Source organism: Brachionichthys hirsutus, chromosome 19, assembly GCF_040956055.1.
Source record: "Brachionichthys hirsutus isolate HB-005 chromosome 19, CSIRO-AGI_Bhir_v1, whole genome shotgun sequence".
Taxonomy (NCBI): domain Eukaryota; kingdom Metazoa; phylum Chordata; class Actinopteri; order Lophiiformes; family Brachionichthyidae; genus Brachionichthys; species Brachionichthys hirsutus.
Window position 1 is genome coordinate 7,678,345 of NC_090915.1, and position 25,887 is coordinate 7,704,231.

At 43.9% G+C, this 25,887-nt stretch overlaps 2 protein-coding genes across 2 annotated transcripts; one reads left to right on the forward strand and one right to left on the reverse strand.

Annotated features, from left to right (window-relative positions):
- Positions 1 to 1,092: 1,092 nt before the first annotated feature.
- nnt (nicotinamide nucleotide transhydrogenase) lies at positions 1,093 to 18,326 on the reverse strand. Its single transcript, XM_068752968.1, has 21 exons — positions 18,173 to 18,326; positions 17,160 to 17,389; positions 16,835 to 17,052; positions 16,261 to 16,348; positions 16,044 to 16,132; positions 14,939 to 15,126; positions 13,978 to 14,111; positions 13,686 to 13,877; positions 12,291 to 12,444; positions 11,607 to 11,768; positions 10,490 to 10,600; positions 9,276 to 9,421; positions 8,879 to 9,074; positions 8,173 to 8,406; positions 6,940 to 7,100; positions 5,358 to 5,537; positions 4,914 to 5,073; positions 3,468 to 3,549; positions 2,555 to 2,673; positions 1,676 to 1,791; positions 1,093 to 1,242 (listed from the first exon to the last, which is right to left on the reverse strand). Exons 1-21 carry the CDS (start codon positions 18,324 to 18,326, stop codon positions 1,093 to 1,095), a joined length of 3,264 nt encoding a protein of 1,087 aa, XP_068609069.1.
- A 2,936-nt stretch (positions 18,327 to 21,262) lies between these two features.
- Positions 21,263 to 25,691, forward strand: ccdc80l2 (coiled-coil domain containing 80 like 2). Its single transcript, XM_068753318.1, is given in 12 exon segments — positions 21,263 to 21,545; positions 21,623 to 21,711; positions 21,819 to 21,992; positions 22,087 to 22,238; positions 22,376 to 22,699; positions 22,834 to 23,056; positions 23,207 to 23,363; positions 23,803 to 23,939; positions 24,425 to 24,576; positions 24,718 to 24,821; positions 24,901 to 24,981; positions 25,357 to 25,691. Coding segments are annotated over 12 exon segments (2,211 nt in total).
- Positions 25,692 to 25,887: the final 196 nt, after the last annotated feature.

Consider the following 25,887-nt stretch of genomic DNA (forward strand, 5'->3'; position numbering starts at 1 on the left):
TTTGTGTGAGCTGATATAAATGACACATGAAAGCTATTGCATTAAAGGATTTGGCCTTTTACAGGCAGCATTACAGGGAAAAGGTCAAATGAATGACGTTTAATTATAATACAATTTTATTTAATGATATCATTTGGACAAGTTTGGCGGGCCGGATTAAAAAGACCAACGGGCCGCATATGGCCCCCGGGCCTGGGTTTGCCCATGTCTGGTTTAGACGCACATTTTGGAGTCTTTATCATGTTAAAAATGGTCGGCACTTATAATTTAGACATCAGAGCTAGAAGGAGCATTTCTCAGGACTAACAGTTTTTACTCAAATTACAGCACAGCTGTGGTCTCAAATTTAAAAGTCATTTCATTATTGCCTTAAATACTTAATAAATGAGGTTTGTTTGGATGTTTGTACTGTTTTATGCATTTATGCTTTATTGCTGACCTGGAGATGTAGGTAGAGGTCACGGGTCCCGTTCAGGTAAAACGCAGCTTCTGAAAATTGATCACGCATATTTTCATTTACCCGATTTAGATTAATAGGCCCAATACAAACATCTCTAAATCCAGTATGAAACCTGAAATGAAAAAATCTGTTCCTGCCTTTTTTCATTTTAACAGAACATGAACTGACTAATTGAAGGAAACACTGAAAAATAAATGAAGTCTGGAGAAAATTAAAAAACATTTGTGCTCAAGTCTCACTTAAGACTCTCTGGTCCATCACCTTTGCTGCAGTTCAGTTTTAATTAAAGATGATGCTATCAGATGATCTCCAGATTGTAGACAGCGTGCACATGATTGACATGCCCTTTATAAGCATTAACAAATAAAAGACATGTCAAGGAGATGAAACATAAGGACATTGGAGTAAAGCTCACTAGTAGAAAACTACAGCAATTACAAGTGTGTGTTTTGTTTACAACAAACTTTGCCATTTCTTTTATTTATAGATGAAAGGAAGCGACCCCAGTTATGCTCAGTTGTTGAGTCTCAGTTGGACTTAATGCTGAGATATCTGGAATATTTTTACCTTGTCATATTCTACCTTCATTTTCTGATCTATTTCCATAGAGATGGACCAAGCGGCCCCCGACCCTACTGGCTCTGGGACTCTCGGACCTTGGCTTGCAGGGCGTCGCACGTCTTTTTAGCATCGCCTAGCAACATCGCAGTGTTGGTCTTATAGAAGATGGGGTTGTCAACGGCTGCGTATCCCACACCCAGGGACCGTTTCATCACAACCACCTAGAAGGGAAGGACAAATGGTCACATACACGTGCTTTGGTTGAAAATACTTATAAATAAGATGTGCTTTATTGCATTTAGTATTTGTCTTTGTGCATCTCCAGGATGGTATATGGTTGATTTTTGGCGATAGGCTGGTGGGAGTGCTCCGTGCATCCCAGGTCTCAGAGATGTCTTTTAAATGACACCGTCAGCACTAATGTGATCAGCGTGCGACTGCACCTGGATGGTTATGCCCGAGTGTGTGTGTGTGTGTGTGTGTGTGTGTAGTATGCATTTGTTTACGTGTATGGCTTTAACATGGAAGCCCCTGCAGGACCTCAACATGCAGCGATAAAAAGCAATCTTGTTGTAAAAATCCTCCATTCTTTTTTATCTTTATTGAGCTCCAGGGCAGCCTCATTATCACACATGCATGCACCAGATGTCTCACCTGCTTCGACTTCCAGACCTCCAGAACAGGCATGCCAGCGATGATCGAGTTGGGATCTTCCTGGGCGGCCGAGTTGACTGTATCATTTGCGCCGATCACCAGGGTCAGGTCCGTCTCTGATTGAGCACACCCAACAGATTAACATTAGAACACACACCGATCCATTTACGTCATGTTGTTGTTGGTGTTTTTTGCATTTATTCATTGCGCCCTTCAACTCGCAACCCGCGCCGTCACACACGTGTCAAGGCCTAAATACAGCGCCCTCATTCAGCCGAGCAGTACAACTGAAGACTGAAACAATAGTGTGGCAGGAAATCCAGACTGACTCAGGTTTATCAAAATGAAAGCATTTCAGAAAATATAACCATTTCTGCAACACGCGGTCTCTCTGATGGTGGGGGGACAACCACGAAACATCAGTTATTAATTTGTATTAAAGTTATTCTCCCATTCAAACCTCTAAATCTGACGTGTCTCCTCTGATCTGTTTGAATTGTACGAAAATACTTGCGTTAAAATGATAAGATTGCGCTGCGGTAATGGTCGCCTTACTCTTACTTTACTTTTACATCTAGTATATGGATATGAGCTGCACCAATCTCCTGACATACCTGTAAGCAAGTCAAACGGTTCATCTTTAATGTCCTCAAAGGGCAATTTGATTTGAGAACAGCAGTCACAACCGCTGCACATCATAAAAACCAGTAAACATAATACAAATACAGCATTAATAAAGTTACCAAAGCTCTACAAGGAGTGTGCAATACGGCTAGATCTCGTTTAAGAAGCCCAGAGGCTGAGAGAACAATGATATCCGTGTGATTCGTCCCTTTAAGGTAAAGCCGTCCCTGATGTGGAAAGGGTGCTGGATCGTACCTGGGAAATCTTCATTGATCTCGTCCATCTCCAGGACGATATCATATGGGACCCCAGCTTCAGCCAGCAGCACGTTGAGCTGACCGGGCATACGGCCGGCCACAGGATGAATACCAAACCTGTGGGAACAAACGGGACCTTTGAAACAATCCCTTCTCTGCTGCTAGCCATCCTCTCATTCACGGTAACAAATACGAGGTGGGCCAGATGGCGATAAATGGAGAAAAATCTTAATATCCGCAATCCAAATTGGATCCGGATGAAATTCGGTGGCAAGATAGATGTAATAATATTCAACCAAAATATTGAGGAACACATTTTGATCCAGAATGCAGGATCTCTTCTGGATCATCACCAAAATTGAATCCTCTCTTCCCGATAACATTCGCAACATTTCCTCAAAATGTATTCCAGATCCGCCTGCAACCTTTTGAGTTATGTTGCTAAAAGACAGAGATAAACGCTGGTAAAAACCTTGGCGGATGGAAAAATGAAGAAATCAGAAGAATGCATTGAAACATAGAACAGAGAAATAGAGAAGAGGCGAGGATGGAGGGAGTCTGACCACCCACTTCACACTAATCAAGCACAAATGCTCTAAGTAGCAGCAGCTGTGACGGCCAGGATCAAACGTCTGAGGCAGGACGATTACACCAGCTTCCGCTGTACCTCGTCTGTCCTCTCCGATTGCGTTTTTTTAAATACCAGCCTCCTTCTCCTCGGTCTTGTCCCATCTTCCCATCATCAAGCCCCAAACCTCAGCGCTTCTCTTCGGTCTGCCACGTCGCACCTTTTAAATGTTTCTGAAGGGCCCAGCTACCATATCTGCACTTACTCCAAGACAAACCAATAACCGCAATAATAACTTTCAGTATCGTTCAATTAGTGCAACCAAGTTTTATCGGCCTCTTACCTGACCGACTTCCCAGCTTCTTGAAGCATCTTCACCAACTCGGCGATGGGGTACTGGGCTTTTGCAGCACAGAGTCCATAACCTGAAAGGATTTCAAACAAAGCCTGAAGGCTGAGGACAGACACGTCCTCCTAGCATGTTGTCTCGTGCAAGACAAGTCTAATTCCTCTTTCTTCCCAGTAGTGGTGTGCTCTCTCTCTCTCTCTCTCTCTCTCTCTCTCTCTCTCTCTCTCCTTCTGTTTGCCCCTCTTTGTATCAGTCCGCAGGTTCTTCTATACATGGTGCAACAGAACCTGGACCTGTGACTGCCCAATGAGTAACATCAATGATTTTCCTCCTACGCCCGTTTTTTGTATTGTGAAAAAATAAATAAATGTAAAGGTGGTTTAGTAATGGGCCAGAGGTTAGATAATAGAACGGTGGTGCAGTGGGTGGCGCTGCGGCCTCACAGCAAGAAGGTCACAGGTTCAAAATCCGACTTGCCACTGTTTCTGTGAGGAGTTTGCATGTTCTCCCTGTGTCTGCGTGGGTTCTCTCTGGGTTCTCCGGGTTCCTCCCACCACCAAAAACATGCAGGTGAATTGGTTACACTGGATTGAGTGTGTGAATGATTGTCTGTGGCCCTGCGGATGAACTGGCGGCTTGTCCAGGGTGTACCCCGCCTCTCAATCAGGCAAAGCGAGTGTGACGACTCCAATTAGGGAGAATGGCAAACATGGAAACAAGGGGAGTGACTGAAGGCGAGGCCGTTCAACGATGCCGCCTGACTGCTGGGTTGGAGAGAATCGTTGTACGTTTGGATGGTATGTGATCTGAAAGCGGTGTCATTCGCAAAGTTAAGCTGCACACACCGGAAGTGAACTTTAAATAAATAAGCCGGGCTTGTTCATTGATGTCTGTGCAACAGTATTAACTCTGCACCGATATTTAACACCAACGGTGTAGAGTTCGTTTTTTGTCGAAAAAAACACTAAAAACATGTGAAAGAAACAAAAGCTTGCAACTGGGACGAGGCGTCGACGACGCAGTCCAACCCCCCCCCCAAGAAAAGAAACTAGAAGCCAATTTGAACGTAGAATTTGAATTGTCAACAAAATCCCAGCCTACCTTCATCCCATCTAACTTTCCCTTGACCTTGCATATATATATGCGGCGCTGTAGAATGTCTATTTACCAGGGACTGACGACCACACAGAAACCTGAGTGTACGAGTGTGTGTACGCCTGTCTCTGTGTGTGTGTGTGTGTGTGTGTCCTCTATACCATGACTTGTCAATTAGCCTAGCAAGATGGTGATGTAACATGGGTCAAGAAAAGGTTACATAAACAGAACACACACTTTCCTAATGCTGGGAAAAAAAAGTGAGTGGCAAAAGTCAAAGCAGCATGTTTTTCCACTCGTATACGAGACCTCTGAAGTGTGTGCGTATGTGTGTGTGTGTTCTACCTGGAGTGATGATTATGCTCTGGGCCTCTTTAATCATGTCGACGGTCTGATCCACGTTGACCTCAGTGTGTGTCCCTGTGATCTCCATAGGCTTTCCCGTTCCGGTGGAGGATGTGCCGTAGCCTCCCAAGATCACGCTAACCAGCGAGCGATTCATGGCCTGAGGGGCGAGGAAGAGGGATACTTTGCATTTATTTTTATTTTTTTTATGATTGCTCTACCTTTTGCTTTCACATCATTGAATGTGTTTTTGAAAAATTATATATTTGCAACCAAAGATTTTTGGGTCAGAACTGGAGCTCTGCTGAGGTAAAGTTAGAGTCCCTCCTGGTGGTCAGGTGAGGAATGACCGCTGGACTCCAAAACACACCGAGCGCTTCATCTGAGGCAGGAAGTGCCGTTGGAATACGTACGAGGCGGCGCATGATTTAATCTGAGACTCACCACACACATAATATATGAGAGAATGGCTCCAGACGACCCGATGAGAGCGCCGACGATGGTCAGCAGGTTATTGTTGAGCAGGAAGCCCTCGGCGCACAGGGCCCAGCCCGAGTAACTGTTCAGCACGGTGATCACCACCGGCATGTCAGCGCCACCGATAGCGGAGGTCAAGGTCACGCCCTGAAAGAGAGATGGTTTAGATGAAGAGGAGTGACAGTTAAAAAAAAAAAAGGGGGAATACAATTAGTATTGGGAAAAAAGCCCCCCCCCCCTCCTATGATTGAAAGCAAAAATGACAAGAAAATATATTGAAGAAACCAATAAGGAGCTGAAAGTCATTAAGGCAGCCGTGAGATTTCTCAAATTCTGCCCAGTAGGTTTTGAGGTTCGACAACGATAAACTCCATGAACCCGTTTGACTGAATCGTTGCACCAATCAAACGTGCTCGAGGATTTATTTTTAAAAAGACAAAAAATAGATTATCTTCCAGCGGAGACTCGGCGGGGTCTCCAGCTGTAAATCCAGTCGCTCTTTGTCCCTCCATCGTCTGCACTTGTTTTTGCCAACTGTAGTTGTCAAAGCGGCGGCGAGGTCCAAGAGTGTGTGCCGAATTTTTTTCCATCATTGATTGCTCTTGCTGATGCACTGGAGATTTATGTTGCGGAATGTGATCGAGTGAAGGAACCCAGACTCGCACAGACGCGCACGCTCTAAGTGCACGATGCATTACGCTGCACTCAGAGGTCTGATTACAGATTGGATGGAACAATTTAACAGAATTAATTCATAACTGTAACCAAAACAATACGTTTTAATCAGAAGCTGAACTGAATATCCGTACAGATACTTTAGCAAAGCCTCAATTGCCAATAAATTGATCAACAATTGGATTAGAAGTCAAGTTCTGGAGGTGTTGGTCTGACATATGCACAGTTCTATTCTTCTTATTGTCCTGGATTAACAATCTTTGGTCTTTCAGCAGATTAAATGTTTCAGAACATAAAGCTCAAAAGGTTTTGCCCACTAAGGAATGAATATGACGATGCAAGACTCAGAATTAGATGGGCTCAGTGTATTCCAAGTATTTCCACTATGGTATATATATATACACACACACACATACATATATATGTGTGTATGTGTGTGTGAATATTGGTTTCTTCTTATGCAAGATGCTGATCTTCCCCAGACTTACCGTTTCAGAAAAAATACCTAGATTGCCTGGAGACCAGAGAAAATTCTGTTCCCAACAAAATCTACAAAATTAAAAAGACATGCCAAGCAATATTGAGTTGAATAAAAGCAGGAACCAGTCAGTCGGGCTTTTGGCTGCCAGAGTATTAAAAGCGATCTGCTACTCTGTCTGAACGTCTCGACAGCTACACCCAACCTTACAACCCAGTCCGGCATGCACAATATTCCATTTCTGATTACTTCTTTGTGCCTTTTTTCCTGTTATGAGGCATTTTAACAACCTCCTTGCATGCTCCGTCTGTCAGCACGCAAGAATACGCCAATGTAGAATATTTAAGGAGGAGATTTCTCTGCTTCCACTGAACGCAACGCAGGGCGTGTACGCACCATGACAGCGGACAGGGCAGAGACAGAGCCCAGACAGGTGAGGCCTGTGGTGTAGCTGGGATCCAGCATGAAGGGAATCGTGCCACCAATGCAGGCGGCCATGAGAGTGGCGTTCAGAGCGTGACGGCCTGGGAGCATCAGGGGGGCGCTGTTCAGGAGACCTGCATGGACAGGGGAGGAAAGCGAGAGATTATTAAAGGCTGGGGAGGGAAGACTATTTAGGATTCGACTGTGGACTCTTCTTACGAAGACATAAAGTGGAACAGCAGCAAACCTTGTTTATCCTATCAATTCCACATTAATCACTATATTTATGCACTGGACAGCAGACACTACATTGCTCCGTTTGTGTCCTGGAGTTTGGTCTTTCGGGTGGACCAGCATCTGTCTCAGGGTGTTGCCAGGTTTGAAGTGTATGGGGGAATCTTGTGTTTCACCGGCAACGTAGGGGATGACAACAGTTTGGATCGCCACATGTCTTCAGATCATTCCGGATATGTTTCTGCTCTTCGGCTTTTCCTTCTGTTCTGGTTGGGACGTTTTGGGTCCGGTGGTTCAGGGTTTTGTTGACCCCTAACTCGTGCTGTGGTGGGACTTGGTGAAGCACTTCCAGCCAAAGTGTAGACTAGAATGTAGTTGGCCAAAAGCGGTGCAGCACAAAAAGCTGATCCCTTTTTATAAATTTCTCTTCACAGTACAAACAAGTATTGAGATCAGATCTACAAGAACAGCAAGGTCATCTGAACAAATATCCTAATAATTTTACTTTTAATTCTATTTAAGGATTAATAAACTAAAGGCTCATCAAATGGACGGTTATAAACCAAAAAAAGCAAAAAGATTTCTTTTAATGTTCAGAAAACTGAAATACAGTAAAACAACAGTGACAAGGCACAGACGAGGTGAACCCTACACGCCCTCTTTGGCGAAGGCAGCCCCTCTAAAGATGACTAGATTTGATCTCTTTTGTTTGATCAGTACACAGGAAGAAACACGCAAATCAAATCTTGATGTCTTATCCAGCCAAGTCTCAGAAAGAAAGTCAAGAAAAGAAATAAAGCAAATCTCCCAAAATTCAAAACTACATTTGTAAATAAACTGGGCCGATCTAATCCGCCTCCAAGGTTTTTCCAATGCGAAGCATGCAAAGCCATATTTTTAAAGAGTCAAATAGCAAACACACAATTTGTTATGTTCAGTATGCATCGTGATCTATATATCGGCGTGCTTCACCTTGCAATTTGCCATACGCCACCAAAGAGCCGCTGAAGGTAATTCCGCCGATGTAGGTGCCGATGTAAGCCACTATCTTGGTGAGGTTGGCCGCAGGGTCGGTGTCAAAGTGGGGGAACTCGATCATGTATTCGGCCACACAGGTGAGCACGGCAGCCAGGCCCACCAAGCTGTGGAAGGCAGCCACGAGCTGGGGCAAATCCGTGATCTGGATCCTCTTAGCGATACCCAGCCCTAGAGAGATCAAGAGAGAGACACACAGAGAGAAAATAAAAAAGGTACACAAATGACATGCAAATCACAAGCATGTGCGCGCACACGCATTTAAGAGGAATGCTGGGAAGTGGGTCTGTCTGAGGAGCCAGGTGTTGCTGATGAGCCCCGTTAGGGGAAATTCCATGCTTGTATCTGTGTGGATATTTGAACCTAAAGTTTTTTTACTGGAACAAATTACCTTTTAAGTGATCAAACTCTCTGGTGCGAGTGAATGACAATGACTAATGTATGACGCTGACCTTTTCAACAGACCTCCTGTGTCGAGTAGGGGTTTAGTCATGCTGCATTTGATGAAACATCACAGGGACTCTACTCTGTTGTCCTCTACTCAACTGCTACTTAGTCTGGCCAAGCGCAGGATGCAAAAGCCTCGTTCAATAGTTTACATATGGTGGAACAAATTCCTGTTGGGATGAACGCAATGACTCACCGGCAGTGCCACCTACAGCCATGGCCGCACTCATCTGAGCAAGGAGCTCAGGACTCGGCTTGAGGGCGCCCAGAGTGGCAGCGACCCCCGTAGCAACTCCGATCATGCCTAAAGTGTTACCCAGGCGGGCTGTTTTCTGGTTGGAAAGACCAGCCAGGGCACCAACGCAGCAGAGACCCGAGCCCAAGTACATCATCTGGTGAGAGAGAGAAACAGATGAGAAGTTAGGCTAAATGATTAAACGGTCCTGCAAAACATCTGGACAAACAGATAAGACATACGGATAGACGGTTGCTGTTTAGCTGACTCACGGACTGTTTTGCACCAATTCTGAAGGACTAATAGGTTTTTGGGAAGAGGCTAAAAGTACAGGTGGAAGTAGTTTTTCGCACCGCACCTGTTCGATGTTGTATCCAGAGTGCCAAGCAGCAGCATAGCCTCCGACGAACACACCGGCAGGAAGCATATAAAGGTAGTTGTGCTCTGGAGGGTCGGTGGGTCGCTTGAACATGTCCAGCATCTTCTTAGTCACCAGGAAACCACCTGGGTAAGAGACCGAGACAATGAATACGCCTGTGCAGCGTCACCAGGCGAGTTTCTTCCACTCAGATCCGAAGTGTCCTGCCAAAATGTTTAGACAAAATTGACATAAAATTGTGGCCCATTTTAAAATGTGTGTTGATTCAGATCCGCCTCATGAGTTAATCGACCTGACCTACATTTCATTTAGCATTCTTCCCTGCAACGAACCCAACGCTACCACCAATTTTAATGAAAGTCTGGCAATTTTTCTGCCAACAGACAGAAAAAGCAATCCTTTAGACTTACTGGCATGCGTAGAAATAAAAGAGGGGAGCAGGTGTCGAGGAAAGGATGTAAAAGCCGGGACTTGACACCCAAAGAGCATGGGAAATAACTTATTTTTCTTTTTTTTTAAAATACAGATGTTTCCCTGCCAGGAGCCAAAAATGGCTGCCAAACTCAATATACAATGCTAAAAATTTAATGAGTCGACTTAATGTCACTGTAAAACATTTCAAGTAGAAAACCTCAAATGTGTGAACCCGGGACCAGACGGCGTCTCACTGCTTTACGGGAGAAGATCGCATTACGGCGAGCACGTCCACCATTTTTTTAGCCACAAGCACAAGTAGCTGGAAGGGTGAAACAAAGGCTAGCACCTGTTTCTCGCCGGCTCATGCAATTTTAGCCTGAGACTGTTGAAACATGTCGGAAGGAATGTTTGTGTATTTAAACACCCTCAAGCCAAAATCTGAACACTTACAAGAGCAACAAGCAAGGTCTGGAGGACTACAACAGGACTACAGATGCTGCCATGTGCTAAATGCTAATGTCAAAATGCTAACAGTGACATGCTGATTTTACTGCTTTAAATGACATTTTAGTGTTTAAGGCTATTAGCAGGACCGTCTGTGTGTGGTCCGTGTCAAAATGTCAACACCGGTGTGAACAATGGGTAAGGCAGAAAGTATGTTATTGGGCAATCAATGCAAGGCCCTTCAATTTTTAGCATACGTTGACATTTTATTGGCTTATGGTTGCTGCGACTGGCCAGCATCACTCTGAGGTGTCTCTGCACAGGTGACTCACCAGCAATGTTGACCGAGGAGATGAAGGCCGCCAGCACAGCCAGCGTCTCAGCAGTCGTCGATGGGGAGTAGCCGCCACCCATCAGGGACAGACCACCCACAGCCGTCAGGCCTGCACAACAAGAAGAAGACATGTTTAGTATTCAAGACCCCCCCCCCCCTCCTTTCATAATGCATTATACAGGGCATTGAAAAAACACTTAATAAAAAAAAATGTACATCGAGCGACATGTTCTGTTCACTTCTAATGGAAAAAGACATGTGGCTTAGGAAAGCATGAAACATCAGGCCTGTAATGACTTACAGGCTGTGAGACACAACAGAACGCTCCCTGGGAGCTGCATGGCACTCACATGGCATCGTGTTTGTGGACAATTTATGTTGAAGTGCAAGTAGCGAGTTCGTCGATAGATGTTTAACGCAACATTTCCTCATTTGTTTTGACATTTTTGGCAAGTAGCAAAAGGTGCTACCCAAGTGTCAAACGTGGTACCACTGAATTTCAAAGTAATGCAAAAACTACACAAAAGATTTCCTCAAGGATGGGTCCTGCGAATTTTTTATTTCTAGTTAACATTGTGAGATAAAAAATTGAATAACAACCTCTTTCATTTCTTCATGGATCTCTCTTTTCCTTCAAAAATTATTGCGGTAAAATTAGAAGAGAAACATTCAAATCAAATGCCCTTATCTGTGGCAACTGACAAATTTGAGATTGGGTGAAAAAGAGGGCAGAAAATAGGCTTTAAACTTTTTATTTGGACATACAGACATGCATGCGACATGTTTGGTCCTCTAGGAAGGGGTTTTGTTAGCATGTCATGTTATTTTCCACTATGTTCATGCTAAAAATACCAAATAAAATACTAAATTCTATTAGACACCGTATGCTCTGTGTTACTACCTCTAAATGTACTGTTATCACGGTTTACCGTTATTAAACAGTCCAAGTACACCCTTCTTATTATATGTTGTATTATTATAAATTATTCTATCATATATTAGAATGCACATGACACGTTCAAGTGCAACCGTTCAGAAATGTGACACCACAACTCGGACAATGCCTTCAAAATGAGAACTCGCTTCCTGAACGGGAGGAACTGAACGCAACTAACCTGAGATGGCGTTGGTGACAGACATGAGTGGAGAGTGCAGAGCAGGAGTGACTCCCCACACCGTGTGGTATCCCACAATCCCAGCAAGGCCGAAGGTGGTGACGATCTGAGTGAAGGCGGCGTTTGGAGCCGACAGGCCCAGACCCAGCAGGGCGCCGGCGCCTGGCAGAGGCAACATCAGAACAAAAGAACTCGGATCTGCTAGCAATTTAGATGTTTATTATATAGTTCATAATAATTTTGTCAACTTGTCAAAACAGTGTCGATCTTGCTGATAATGAGCACGCACCCATGGCAAATCGAGCAGCTGCGTGGTGGCGTTAAGGAGGAAACAACTGGAGCACCTAAACAACGTGTGAACTGCATTAACTGCAGGCGGTTCTTTTATACGGAGGCGTGAGAACCCCCGACTGCAGCATTACTTCAAACGCACACTCAGCATGACACTGCTTTTACAACGCACACTTACACGGTGACAGTGTGTGTCGCTGCTACCTCCTGCACATTTTCGAGCAGCGACCCCGCCAGGCGTGTCCTTCACCCAACGACAGACCCTTAACCTCCCTCAAGGCCCAGTGTGGACATAATGAGGAAAAACCTATCGTCCTCCTTTCTCTACCCAACCAGGAAATAAATAAATAAATAAAAACAGGGTTGCATTTCATTTTTACCACATCAACTGACCTCCAGTATAGACGCCGGCGGTGGCAAGCGTGGCCCTGAAGGGAGTGATTTCAGAAGCCTTCTCCTTCTCCAGTTCCTTGATGGTCTTGGGTTTAGGCGGAGCTCCAACGGGCACATTGTCGGGCTGGGGAGCAGGGAACAGGTTCTTTCCGTTCTGGAGAGAACAGCATGATGTTAAGGAAACCAAAAAGGGAAAAAATATACTAAAAGGAAGGTCAGATCAGTTTTTCCTAAACGCCATATTAATGGCTTGGCTTTTGATTACAAAGCGGGCAGAAACTAGGCAAAATGTGATTTAAATAAAGAATAGTGATTGGAACTCATCACAAGGTGATTTGATCTCTGCTTTTATTCCCTGATCTCGCAGCCTGATGGTGTAAAATTACCTTTCTGCATTCAGGAATCTGTGAAACACTAAACCAGGCCGTCGGGATCAAAGCGGGCCAACTAATGATCGGCAGATACACAAAGTAAAAAGTGCTGTTCAGCATCATTCCAAGTGTGTGATCTTTATTATTATTATCTTTACTGCAGTCACAAATCTGTCAAACTACCATTTATTTATTGCAGCTCATGGGCGTTGCTTGATTAAGACCGATTACCATAAAAGTAATCTCTCCAAAATATGTCACAAACTGAAGACTTTACACTGCTGTAAAGGTAGGGCTCTCCTTATGGATGATGAAAAAAAATATATACCAAAATAAATAATATATAGACTCAGAATCAAACAGGGTGTGGAAATGCCTTCGTCTTGATGTCTTTGCCATCTTCTGGGCCTTTCTAGTGATAGATCGGTTGATCCCGAGTTTCATTTTAAATACTGACACGTAGGATGGATTGTTCGCTAACCCACTGATTCTGCATCTGCAGTGTGTTATTTACTACTAAAGTGCATCCAAGAACTTTTGAGGACAACTGTCAGAAAAGATCAAGTACCAATTGTCTAACAAACTCAATGATTACACCAGTAAAGCTAAATGCGGTCACAGAAAAGCAACATTTTCATATCGTAGCATAATTGCCTCGGTCATTGTTTTGACTTGTGTTCATGCAGAATTAATTTTTTTTTCCCTGTCGTGTGAAAACATTCAAATATGACTATTATTAGGCTAATGATATCGAATAATACACAGTGTTTTCAATATTCTATGTTCATTTAGCTTTATATTCTTATACCAATGTCCCTTTTCTTACTAGGCAGACATAACTAATGAGGGTACCAGTACACATTTACTGAGGAGCTATCAACTGCCTGGAGTTCATGTTGATCGTCCCTTGGGTGACATCTAGTGACTTTGTAATGGACTTGCAGGATATTTCGACAGTATAACGCGGAACCTCGTTTGAGCATATGCCTGTTTGATTGGCTGCAGGCTGCATGAGACCTCGTACCTGCATGACCACTGATCCTCTGATAACGTGGTCCATGGTCCCATAGTCAAATGATTCCTTGACATCGAGGTAAAAGTTCTCCTTGTCGGGGCTGATGGCCCGCAACAACTTAGTGATGTTGTTGGAGTACAAAGTGCTGGACTGGGTGGGTAAGCGGCTGGGTAGGTCTGTGAAGCCGATATGGGTCACGCCCTGAAAAATATCGGCATCAGTTTGGTGACATTTCGTTAAATTAAAAAGGGAAGACGTGCAGTTTCGGTTATGGTACGGTGTCAACAGAAGGTGAACTGACCTTATGCATAGAGAGCTGTCCAGGAACTGTGGTCTCGATGTTTCCTCCAGCCTCAGCAGCCAAGTCCACCACCACTGACCCATCTTTCATGCTCTCGATCATGGGCTTCGTAATCAGGATGGGCGCCCGCCTGCCTACAGGATGATAAAGGAAACTCAGAGTCTGACAATAAAGCATAATTACTCCGGAAGTGCCATAATCGTGCTCACAAACGCGGATACACGGATCAAAATTAATCAAGATTTAACAAGCAAGAGAACAGCTCTCAGTAGAGAAGGGTTCAGAATTCAATAAATAGTGAAATCTAAATAAGACATTTCTTTTTTCCATTGAAAGTATGTAGAGTAATGTAATGACATAGTAAATCTATTTAAATATAAATCATATGAATTTAAGATGTTCCACATAGCATTTGTCATTCGAAAGTCATTTGCCGTTGAAGAGAGGCAGACTTCAATGTCAGGGTTGGCAGAGAATGTTATTTAAAAAAACATCTTTAGACGTCAATGACATACAAGGAGTTAAAATCCAATCATTTGCTGCAGCTGTATTCCACTTAATGCTCAGAGCCATGCAGGATATTGGTTGGTCATTCCCAACAAGGCATCAGCTTCTATGAGGTTTCTATTATCATTTTGGTAATACTATGCGAACAGCGTTAAATGCGAAAAAGGAAAAATGGTTAAGTACTCAAGTATTTAGGAGGTCAGGAATTCGACCCGTCGTAAGCATCCAAAAATATGTTCTGGTACATTCTTGTTATTTTTACAGTTTAATATTCTGTTATTTGTCCTTTTCATTTTCATATTCTCTGACTACCTGCCCAGAATGAATGTCTCACATTCTGTGGCATCCAGAACCCGAAGGATAAACATTTCTAAATGCCTTGGTTCATCTTTCCCTTCTCGCATGTACGGCTAGCATCCATGTTGATGCAGTGAGTCCACGTGTCTGTAAATACCAGGGATAAGAGCTGTGGTGATGACGATGTCCACGTCCTGACACTGCTTGGCGAACAGCTTCATCTCTGCCTCTATGAACTCCTTTGACATTTCCTTGGCGTAGCCTCCCTGGCCCTCTCCCGACTCCTTAAAGTCCACCTCCAGCGGCTCGGCGCCCAGAGATTTAAACTGCTCCAAAGCTGCGGCTCTGGGAGGAGAAGGGGACATGACTCGTATTCAGGCAGTGGAAAAATGTTTGAGATCGGGCGTGCTGCATCTCATGTTCAAAATTTCCATTGGGTTAGGTTGGTCATGTAGTAGAAGCGCTGACCTTCAAAGAGCAGAGATCAGAGCGTATGTATACAACTGAAAGATGCTGAATATCAACCGCAGTAAAAAAAAAAAAAAAAAAAGATGCAATTCTTAAATACTGCCAATGCAGTCAACATTTCCAACAGCTGCTGCTTCAAATTAAAAGATAGTAGTGAAACTCAAGATGGCTGCAACAGGAGATGCGGTGTGTTTCCATTGTGGCCAGCATTTATTGTGACAGGTCGTCAAAAATCAGAACGAAAACAAGACACGCATTTCTATCGTTTACTGAACGGATCCGTTCTAGGTCTTGCAAGGAGCGAAAAGGGGATAAAGCCGCCGGATAAAGAGTCGTAGATGACAGAACGAGCCGACTTTACTGTGTCCGGTTGTTTGCGTGGAAAAATACGCATGCAGAGACCAAATGCTAATTCTGCTGCGCTTGGCACGACAGAAAAAGCCTGATTAATGACAGACTTCTTTATTGAAATAATAATAAAGTCTGTCCGGCCATGCTAGTTTGAAATTCCCAAGTTTCTCTTTGGTTTTATCTCAAAGAAGACAGAGAAGCTGGAAGGGCATGTTTGAAGTATTCAAGATTCCATCTTTAATCTGTGTATTTATACTGCTATCTATCATTTAGAGCTCAGTGATGCCACCATTTGTGTTATAGTGATCAAATAATGACTTTATTCAAACACACAATGTTCAGCCGTTGTTGTTAACTTGACCGTGTGATCATATTAGCTGCAGAACAAGTCAACATTTTTAACACCCGCAATTCAAATGTGAATTATCACGTCAGAAGCAAACCTGGTATCAAACCCTCTGACAATGGCGCCCATGGCTCTGGCACTACCAGCTGCTGCCAAACCAGCCACACCACCTCCAATGATCAGAACCTGTTCACACACACAGTTTGGGGTGACAATACATCTCATTTAGCAGGTTAAAATGCACACTCACTTGTAATAATGCTTTCCGATAAAAGAAATGCCGAATAAGAAACACACAAACTCATCTTACACACCTTTGCAGGTGGCACTTTCCCGGCTGCTGTGATTTGTCCAGTGAAAAAACGGCCAAAGTTGTTCGCCGCCAGCACAACCGCCTTGTATCTGGGATGTCGGAAGCAAACAAAGTAATAATATGGATATATATACTTTTATGAGTTCAAACAATTCCATTTATTTCCAACAGCATGACAAAATATCTGTGTGCACATTTTTCAAGTGTGTGTCTGTCTAAAAAGCGACAGGAAAAACAAGCTGAGCAGAAGAAATTTGAAAGTCAACACTAAAATATAGGAGAATTAAAACACAGCCGCCTCGCGGGTCACGGGTGTTTCGGGCGAGAGGCACGACGCCAGCTCGTCGTAGGGCCACACGCAAGACAAACAAAGACACGCTCACACCTACAGACGATTTAGCGTAAACGATTCACCTCAGCTGCGTGTTTTTGGAGGTGGGAGGAAGCCAGAGAGAACCCACGCAGACACGGGAAGAACATACAAACTCCTCTCAGAAAGGAATCGAGCCCTACATGTAATATAATATAATACATATAAAGAAAGAAGCCTTTCCTTGAAGGCACCGTATACAAACCCTGCAATGTTTGCCATGGAGCTCAGTGCATCATAGCCCTGGGCGATGGTGACTCGGGGCACCTGGTCCATCGCCAGGACGGTGACCTTCTTCTGGGACAGCATGTCCATCAGCTCGGGGTTCTGAGCTGGGTAGATGAAGCTGATTAAAGTGGACGCGTCTTTCATCATCTCCGTCTCATGGATGCCCACATCAGGGTTGAAAATGGGAGAACGGACCTGGAAGCAGGAAACTCGGTCAGATGTGGCGAAGACAGGCGAGAGTTAGATCGTCACCGTCATCTTCAAAAACATTCCTCGCTTCAAGCATCCACGTCTCCACTGACCTTGACCACCACATCAGATGCAAAGACATCTTTAATGCCTTTAATAGTTGCTCCAGCCTGGGTGTACTGCTCATCGGGGAACTTGGAAGGTTCTCCGGCTCCGGACTCCACGATAACATTGAAGCCCTGCTTGATGAGGGCCTGGACGCCGGCGGGAGAAAGCGCCACGCGACGTTCACTCTGGAAGATTTCTTTGGGCACCCCGACTGTAAGCTGCTTGTATGGAATACCTGCAGAGGCAAAGAGCAGCAACACAAAAGCACATGCATTCGTTTATTCAGCTTCCAGGGTTCAGGTTATAAATACTAAAGATAGACACAATGAATTATTCTTATCATTTTATGTCTTTTTTACTTTTTAAGTGTCTCTGCAACAGGTAGCTCACACGTTGTACACACATGTACGCACTTGTGTATCCAGAGCAGTCAGTGCCAGCTGTTACTGGAACCGAACACCCTCCCAACCGACAACCAGAAACCTCCAGTTCAACCACGAACTCAGAAAACGCAAACAAAATGCACTCACAACCAGTTGGTACTGGTTTTCACAGTGCGCACACATGCACACACACACACACACACACAATATCTGAGGGGCTGCTGTGTGACTTTGGAGAGGAGCGCATCTGCAGCACCAATGAACTCTAAAGTAAACTTTTAAGAGATTAAAGGTCGTCTCGGTTTGGCTGTGTGTACGTGACAGTTCTTTATCTGGAGTTACACGGATTTAGGCGTCTTTACAGAGGACTAAGCATTAAAACATATTGATTGTTTGATAGCGCTTCACAGGATGTCTACATCGCAACAGGCAATAAGTTGCCAAGGCCAATAAAGGCACGTCTTCCTATCTATCCTATTGTCTGCAGTGAAATAATAAAACACGCACCTACACACTTCACCAACTTGTCTACACATGAGTTAAATTCTGATCTGAGCTGCAGGATAAGAACCAATCTAAGTGTTAAATCTCATCGTTACATCATGAAGATGTTGCACCCTTGCGTAGCGTCTCACCTGGATGGGCACATTGTCCCAGAGATTGGCTGGTCCTGAGAAAGCGAAGGCATGAAGACTTGACAGCGTGGGCGCTCTGCAGCTTGGCGAAGGACACCCCACTGAACACGGGGACTGAACAGCTGGCCGCCACAACACGAAGGAGGCTGGCCATGTTGCACACCGGAACACTAGGAGGACCTCAACGGAACACCAGCGGCACCCCTCCTGGTGAAGACAAGGGGCGAGAGACAAGAGGCAATAAACAGAAAGCAGAGGGGCTTATGGGTAAGAAGTAGGAACAGTAGAAACGATGTCCTCCTCTCTCTGTGCAGATAAAACACTCATAACATCTGTTTATGAGCAGGCCGCAGTCGCTATGACAACACTTTCACATCCTACTGCCGCTGTAGAAGTCACTGTAGAGATTAACCCAATTTGAGGTCATCATCATTGTAACCTGCACTGTGATTGTGTGATTTAAGCAGCTTTGAGTGTCCAGAAAAAGCGCTATATAAATAAAATGTATTATTATTTATGATTGATAACAATATTACAAATGTCATTTGTTGCTCAACTACCTTTAAATTAACTTTTAGAAGTAAAGAAGAGACTATTTGACAAGTTACACAAAATAAAACAATCCACAAGCAGTGTTGTGTTCAAGACTCATGTTCCGGGTAGGAAAAACACAAATCGTAACACGTCACCATAAAGGTTGCAGTTTTAAAGTATGAATGAATGACATCAAATTACAACATTTCTCATATTACAAAAGTTAGTGTATTTGTCCGGAGTCCAGATGTTAGACCAGGGTCGCGACTTTAACAGCTCTCATAAATTATGACGCTATAAACGCGAGATTAAATGGAACAGTCGACTTTAATGCATCACAAGGGAATCAATAAAACAACGCTTAATTAAATGAACTCATTCTGAGAGAAAACAATATGCCTTAAAACTGATGGGTTAAAATCTATTTTGGTCGGACCGTGTGTGACAATGAGTCAGATTTAATCAGGATTAAACCATTTCTCCTTTTTTTTGTTGCCGCTCACTGCCCATCTAGCAGGGCACAAGGCTAACGCGAGCTAGCTCTAAGCGCTGTCTTGCAGTTCATACACATTAGATTCGTGCGTGAAGGCGACGTATAGTTACAAATCCAATGCTCACGCACAGAAGTGCAAACCCAAACAAACGCATGCCAAAAAAGTCCAAGTTAATTGATTAGAGGCACATATCTCGACTGACCTTAGCAAATATCCCGGCTCTTTGCAGCACAACCGAACTTGCTAGCCCGGAAGGAGTCTGGCGTTACGGGGTGCTATAGGATAACGCGAGTTACGTCAGAGGACATCGAATGACGTTGATATACACTCGCCATGTGACATGAAGAAAAAACACACGTGTACATTTGTCATAGTAACAGGAGGCTGAAGCGTTTGTGAACCGAAAGCAAAATAATTATTGATATTGTGTTTTACGATTAAATTTATCAGTTGAGATTTAACTCAAGTCCAAATTTTAAAGTTTTATCCTTCCATTATAAGAACTATATTTTTAAGCTAAAACTACAGAATGGAATTTTCAATCTTGATAAACTACTGAAGAGGTCAAAGGTCACCGACTTGTTTCTGCTTCAGCATCATTTCACTGTGATCTACAGCATTTCCTGATCTTTCTGTATGGCTCCACATGCCCCATTGTTTTGTTGCTATGGTGCTGATGTGCCATTAATTTGTATTTGTTTGGGATGAATAGCATCTGCGTTCCTGTGCTAGTAGAAACACGTAGAAAGTGCTTAAGCTTCTCTGTAAATGTTTGTTCCTTAAAACCATCGAAACAAGACCTGTGTTAGAGACTAGAGTAATAATTACCTTATACGTGTGTGTGTTTCACTCTGCACCAATATCTAGATTCATCCACATTATATAATGTGTGCATCCTCCATGGCCAGATCCATAATGGAGTAGAATCTGGTTGTGTTTATGTTCTGAGAAAGGAATGCATTGTAACACCTGGTTCTGATTTATGCTTCCACACAGCACAGACAGCTCTTCTATTTGGCTTTACTTGTGTGTCTTTTTCTAATCAACTTTTGATCTCTTCTTCTTCGGAGGTCAGTAAGCAGGCATACATTTTTGGCTATAACTGCTCCTAAAAGGCCCTTCTCTGTGTTGTAGGTGCCTGATTGTAAACATTCATGCAGTTACAGTTTCTAAAATGTTACTAGTCGCATATTCATTATTTATTTTTAAAAATCATTTCCTCTTCTGTTTCAGGTCATTTTTATATCCCTTGATATAAATGTCCAAATTAAATTTAGAGTGAGGAGTATTGTAAAATAATTTGTAAAGGAGATTTTTGCCACCACAAAGCAACCTTGATGATTCTATGGATATCTAATTATTACTTCACAGTCAAATATATATATTTTTTAAATTAAACATTGATACAATATTAAGTTTTTGGTTTAATATCTTGCAGATAGAAAATTACATTTTTAATTCAAATATATTCAAATCTTATGGGTAGAAAAAAAGCAAACATTTTCATACATCAAACGGAATAAACATGCAGTTCATTATTCTGTATGTTCATATGCCAGTGGCTGTGTACTAGTAGTAAAGATCACTGAACAGTCGGCTGTGAGACAAAGCAGCACTAAACACAAACATACAGAAATGTGCACATGTGAGTGAGTGAGTGAGAGAGAGAGAGAGAGAGAGAATTTGCTTCAAAAAAATGCTTTGAAGTCCCAGAAAATTCCAGGTTTTTCCTGTTAATGACCCTGGGTATAATGCAAACCAGACATGTGTGTGCAATGAGAGGGACGTTTCCCCAGTCAGTCTCTCTCTCTGCTAGTGGGACGGGTTATAAGTTTTATAAGGCTACAAATAGCTTGTGATTCAAAGTATGGCGATTTCTCAGCCGTGAGGTTTGTGATTTGTTCACGTCTTCACCTTGAACTCCCTTCAAACACCTGGTGGACCCATCTTGCTGGTTTCAGATGCCGTTAAGGACGCAGCATTTGTGATCACACAAACAGAGGAGGATTTTTGTGACTACTTCCAGCTGATCAACAAACTAAATACTAACCAACGGGTAAGGATGTTTCATTTGTTTAACTCTCACTGGATTCTGCCATTGTTTGCTGCCGTGTGGAGCTTCAGCTGCCAGAATTTGGTTGCTGCCTGGCCGGGCGTCAGCCACAGCAAGCCCAGAGAGCAGTTAGACCCGAACGTGAAGGACTGGGGAGACTACTCCGACCTCCCTCCGGGAATCGAGCAGGGTTTGGGCTTGGAAAAAGACAGGGAGCATGGAGACACCAGAGGAGTCGGGGGGGCGTCACCAAGCCTTGCTCCAGAGCTGGATTTCCTTGCTGACTTTGCAGGCAAGACAAATGAACTGCTCCGCCGATCCATGTATTCCTCGACTGATTTAAAGTTCCTCCACCACCCTTCTTTCCAGGTAAAAAGCGACTGTGGGTGATTACAGCTCCATCGTACAGCGATCAGTACCTTCGTATGATGGAGAAACAGCTGGAAGACATGGAGCAGGTACTGCAAATTCAATCCTTTCATTTAATTTAGCGGACAATACACTCAAATAGTTTCCTTCCCCACTCTCCTGCGTCTCCTCCTTTTATATTTGCCACCTCACTCAGAAAAGACTTAACTGCCAACTAGCAGAAAGAGACACATTCATCATCACCGTCATCCAGAACGCCATGATGGAAGGTCGCATCCAGAAAACAACTATCCAAGGAGAAGCCATGGCCGATAGCCTGGACCCAGATACAGTTACCGGGTTGCTGCACTACCTGGATCTGACCAACCAGGTGAAGCCATCAAACCAAAAACAAAGCAGATTAAAAGTTTTATTATATACCTCCCCCTTACATGCAAGTTATTACACCCTACTGCCTCTTCCAGGAGCAAGGGTTCACCATGTTGCTTCTAAGGAAGAACCTTCGGGTCAGTGAGCGCTTCCCTTACCCTGTCCGGGTGGAGGCCATTCTGGAACTCATCGATCAGTTCCCTCTGAGGAAGCTGGAGAAAATCACTAGAAAAGGACCCAACTTGAGGTGCCGACATGCCGCTGTGTCATTCACGATACTGACAGAGAGCAGATGAAGGATTATGGCGTTCAGTTGAGCAGGCTAATTCTTGTTTTGCACGAATAAATAAGTTTGTTGTTTGATTATTATTATTTTTTCCTCAGGTGTCCAACTACTAAAAAGAAGGTTGTGGTGACAAGGAAGAGGATTAGGAAAAAGATGATTCTAAGTCCTGAGCGGAGAGGGAATGCAACGTCTGCTGTGACTCTGCAAAGACAACTTCCTCTGGATAGAAAAGCTGCCCTGAGAAGGAAGATCCAGGATATACTGAGTGGACGTTCGAGGTTTGTTATCCGAAAGGTGCCTGCGGCGGGCTCCACCAGGGGAAGGGACTCAAGCGCTGTTGTTCGGACCACCTCGAACAGAGAGGAAAACATTAGCAGCCCTCCATCTGTGTCAAATGGCAGCCATGGAGTAAAGAAGGACAGGTGTGTCGTCGTTAGTTTTTTTGTGCAGAGATTTTGTGTTTTACTTTTTGTGTAAGGAGTTGAAGTGGCATGACACACCACAGAGAAACGAGTTATTACATCCCAGATGAACACCAAAATGCTTTTTTTTGCAGCCCAGAATCCGTTGTGAAAGAAGAAGAGAAAAGACACGGCGGGAAAAACAGTGAAGAAAACAAAGAGCAGAATCCAAAGGAGCTTTCTCTGGAAAAACAGAGATCTAAGAAAAAGGGCAAAGGGAAAGGAAGAGGGAAAAAATCCAACAGAGAGGCCAGCGAGAAAGCTAAAAAAGCCTTGGAGGAGTATCTGGACACCATAAAGGGGTCAAGAAGGTTAATGGTGAGACCGTGCTCTTAAGCCTGCCTTTTTTTCTGCCTGTCTTTTATTCTGAACGCATTATAGATGTAAACAATGTGGCTTTTAAGGCACATCTGTACCTAATCAGTGTCTTCCTGTCGTCCCTTTGCAATGCTGTCTGTTTCGCTATAGCTGATCTCAACACCCAGCAGAGACACGACCCTGTACATCCAGCAAAAAGAGGAGAATGAAAAGCAAGACTGTGACCTTGCTTCCAGGAAAATCACAGTGGGGACTATAGTGGGTGAAGGAAGTGATGTCACGCTCACGCTTCATCACCACCAGCTTGGTAGGAAGTGTCTGGACACCTCAGTGCATCTGGAGCTGTGAACAACATTCCCACTGGTGGTTTTCACCCTCCGCTGTCTCTACTTAAGTTCATTTCAGAAACATTTTCTGCAGCAAACCTTTTCATGTTCCTCCCCTTCCTCTTCTTGTGCTGTGGTGTGTTTACGTGCGGCGGACTTTAGCGTCAGCGAGGCCGTGCTAGAGGCCGTGACTAATTTACAACACATTTTTCTAAGCATGTTAACATACTTTGCTAATTAGCAGCAAACAAGAATCGCAGCAGGAGCAGATGGGGGGGGGGGGGGGGGGTGTTATAGATTCAAAGTCCGCAAATGTACAAAAACAGCGACAAATATATTGTTCAGTCTTATTTTTCAGCTTTATGTAACTTCTCATGTAGTTATACTTCTTCACCTGTTCACACACCTTGTGTGTTTCAGAATCAGAGCCTCCGCTTGAAAGCCAATCCAAATATAATTGGGACTCGGGCCTTATCGCTCTGTTGAGAGCGGAGCTTGGCCTGTCTTCCCCCGACCTCTTCTCCATGACGGTCACAGACTACGACATCAAGCCCAACGTAAGGCAGCTTCCTCTGTGTTTCTTTATGTTCTTTTGATTTGGGTTTCAGCTCAATTGTTAAATTTGTATTGTTAATTGTGGATGATTTATGTACGAAGGACTTTCAACGGAAACAAGACCGCAAGGGCTTTTTTGAAATGCTCCTCTTAGACAGGATGTTTGACTGTATTTGTACTGTAATACATGCTACTGTGTGACTGTACTTGTACTCTAACATTCTATCTAATAAATATATTCATCATCATCATGCTCACACTTCTATTAAGGGAGCAATACTAATCTCATCTGCAGTCATAGGAGCCAAACAGGAGAAATGTTTATGTCAAAATGGTTTGATTAAAAATCGCTTCCTTGAAGTATACTGTGTGTTACTGACTGTTGCTGATGTAGGCATGTCAAAGTGATAGATAATGGAACAGGTGGAGCAGAAATACACTTGATCACGCTTGCAACTCTGCCTAATTAGTGCTTATCTCCCTCCAGAGAGTGTTTGAGGCTCCTCCATCCAGTCCTGCTTTGTTTGACTACATTGACAACTTTCCCACAAGGCGTTCGGAAATAGAAAAGGAAAGGAAAAATCCTCCAGTCTGCTACAAAAACGACCGAGAGCCAGGGGCTGAACAGTCACTGCTCAGGTAGAGTATAGCTGACTGTAATCCCGAGCGTCTCATTAAACATATGGAATATTTTTACAGGGGTTTTAAAATCATTGTTTTATGAACATACAAATAAAAAACAATCAAAACTCCTCCTGTCTTTACCGTCTGCTGGTTTAGGTTCATGTCTAAGAGACGACTGCTGCTTCTCTCGGCTCCCTCTGAGGACGACTACTTCTTCCAACAGCAGCTGTCTGCTCTCGGCGGACAGGAGTGCCAGCTGGGTCAGCAGCGCGCCTCACACACGTCGACAGCCAGTCGTGATTCAAATGAATAAATGCAAGCGTTTCGGGTGTTCCTCAGGTATTCGCCACTTTACCATGATGAAGCTGATTGGCACTGGAGACAGAGCGTCGGGGACTGTTCAGCTGTATCCACTAAATGGTGAGGACGCTCAGTGAACCGTAAACTGGGAATTGGAGTTCATTGGCTGTGTTGTACTATTCATTCATCATAATCTGGGTCAGTCTATGGGCGAGAGGCGGGCTACACCCTGGACAAGCCGCCAGTTCATCGGAGGACCACGCACTCACTCCTACGGACGATTTAGTGCAACCAATTCTCCAAAATTGCATGTTTTTGGTGGTTCCTCATAGAAAGGCCCCAAAGTTGGATTTGAACCAGTCACCTTCTTGGTGACAGCACTAACCACTACGCCACCGTGTAGAGATATGAGATATGTCTGACTAAGATGTTTAGATCATCATGCAATAATAATAATCCTTTTTCACTCCGTTCATCCTGTCATTGTTTCTCCAGGTCGTAGTCAGAGTGAAACCGAGCCGCTGTCCCGTGTCGTGGTCAACAGCCTGAGAGAACAGCTGAAAATCAGCAAGGATTATTTCAGCATGCTGATTGTGGGCAAGGACAGTGATGTCAAGGCCTGGTTCCCATCGCCTATGTGGACCCTTGATAGCGTCTACGACCTGGTGGACTCCACGGAGCTCCGTCTTCAGGAGGACAAGCTGCAGAAGAGACTGGGGATACACTGCCCTGAGGATGATGGGAAAAGAGACAGCGAGGGTGGGCATGATGGAGGCTAAGATGAAGACGGGGTGGTGGAGACGTACTCCTATCACCGGCCAGAAGAATGATACCAAAACAGGGAGGAAGAGATGCCATTCTTAAAACGACAAGGAAAATACATGAATGTACACCAAAGTCAACGAATAAACAAAGGCCTCATAAACAAATCTCCTTCAATTCGAACTCCACGGTTATCAACTGAGAATTTTTATGTTTGCAAGTAATACGTTTGAAAAGCTCACCAAAGGACACCGAGGATGGGTT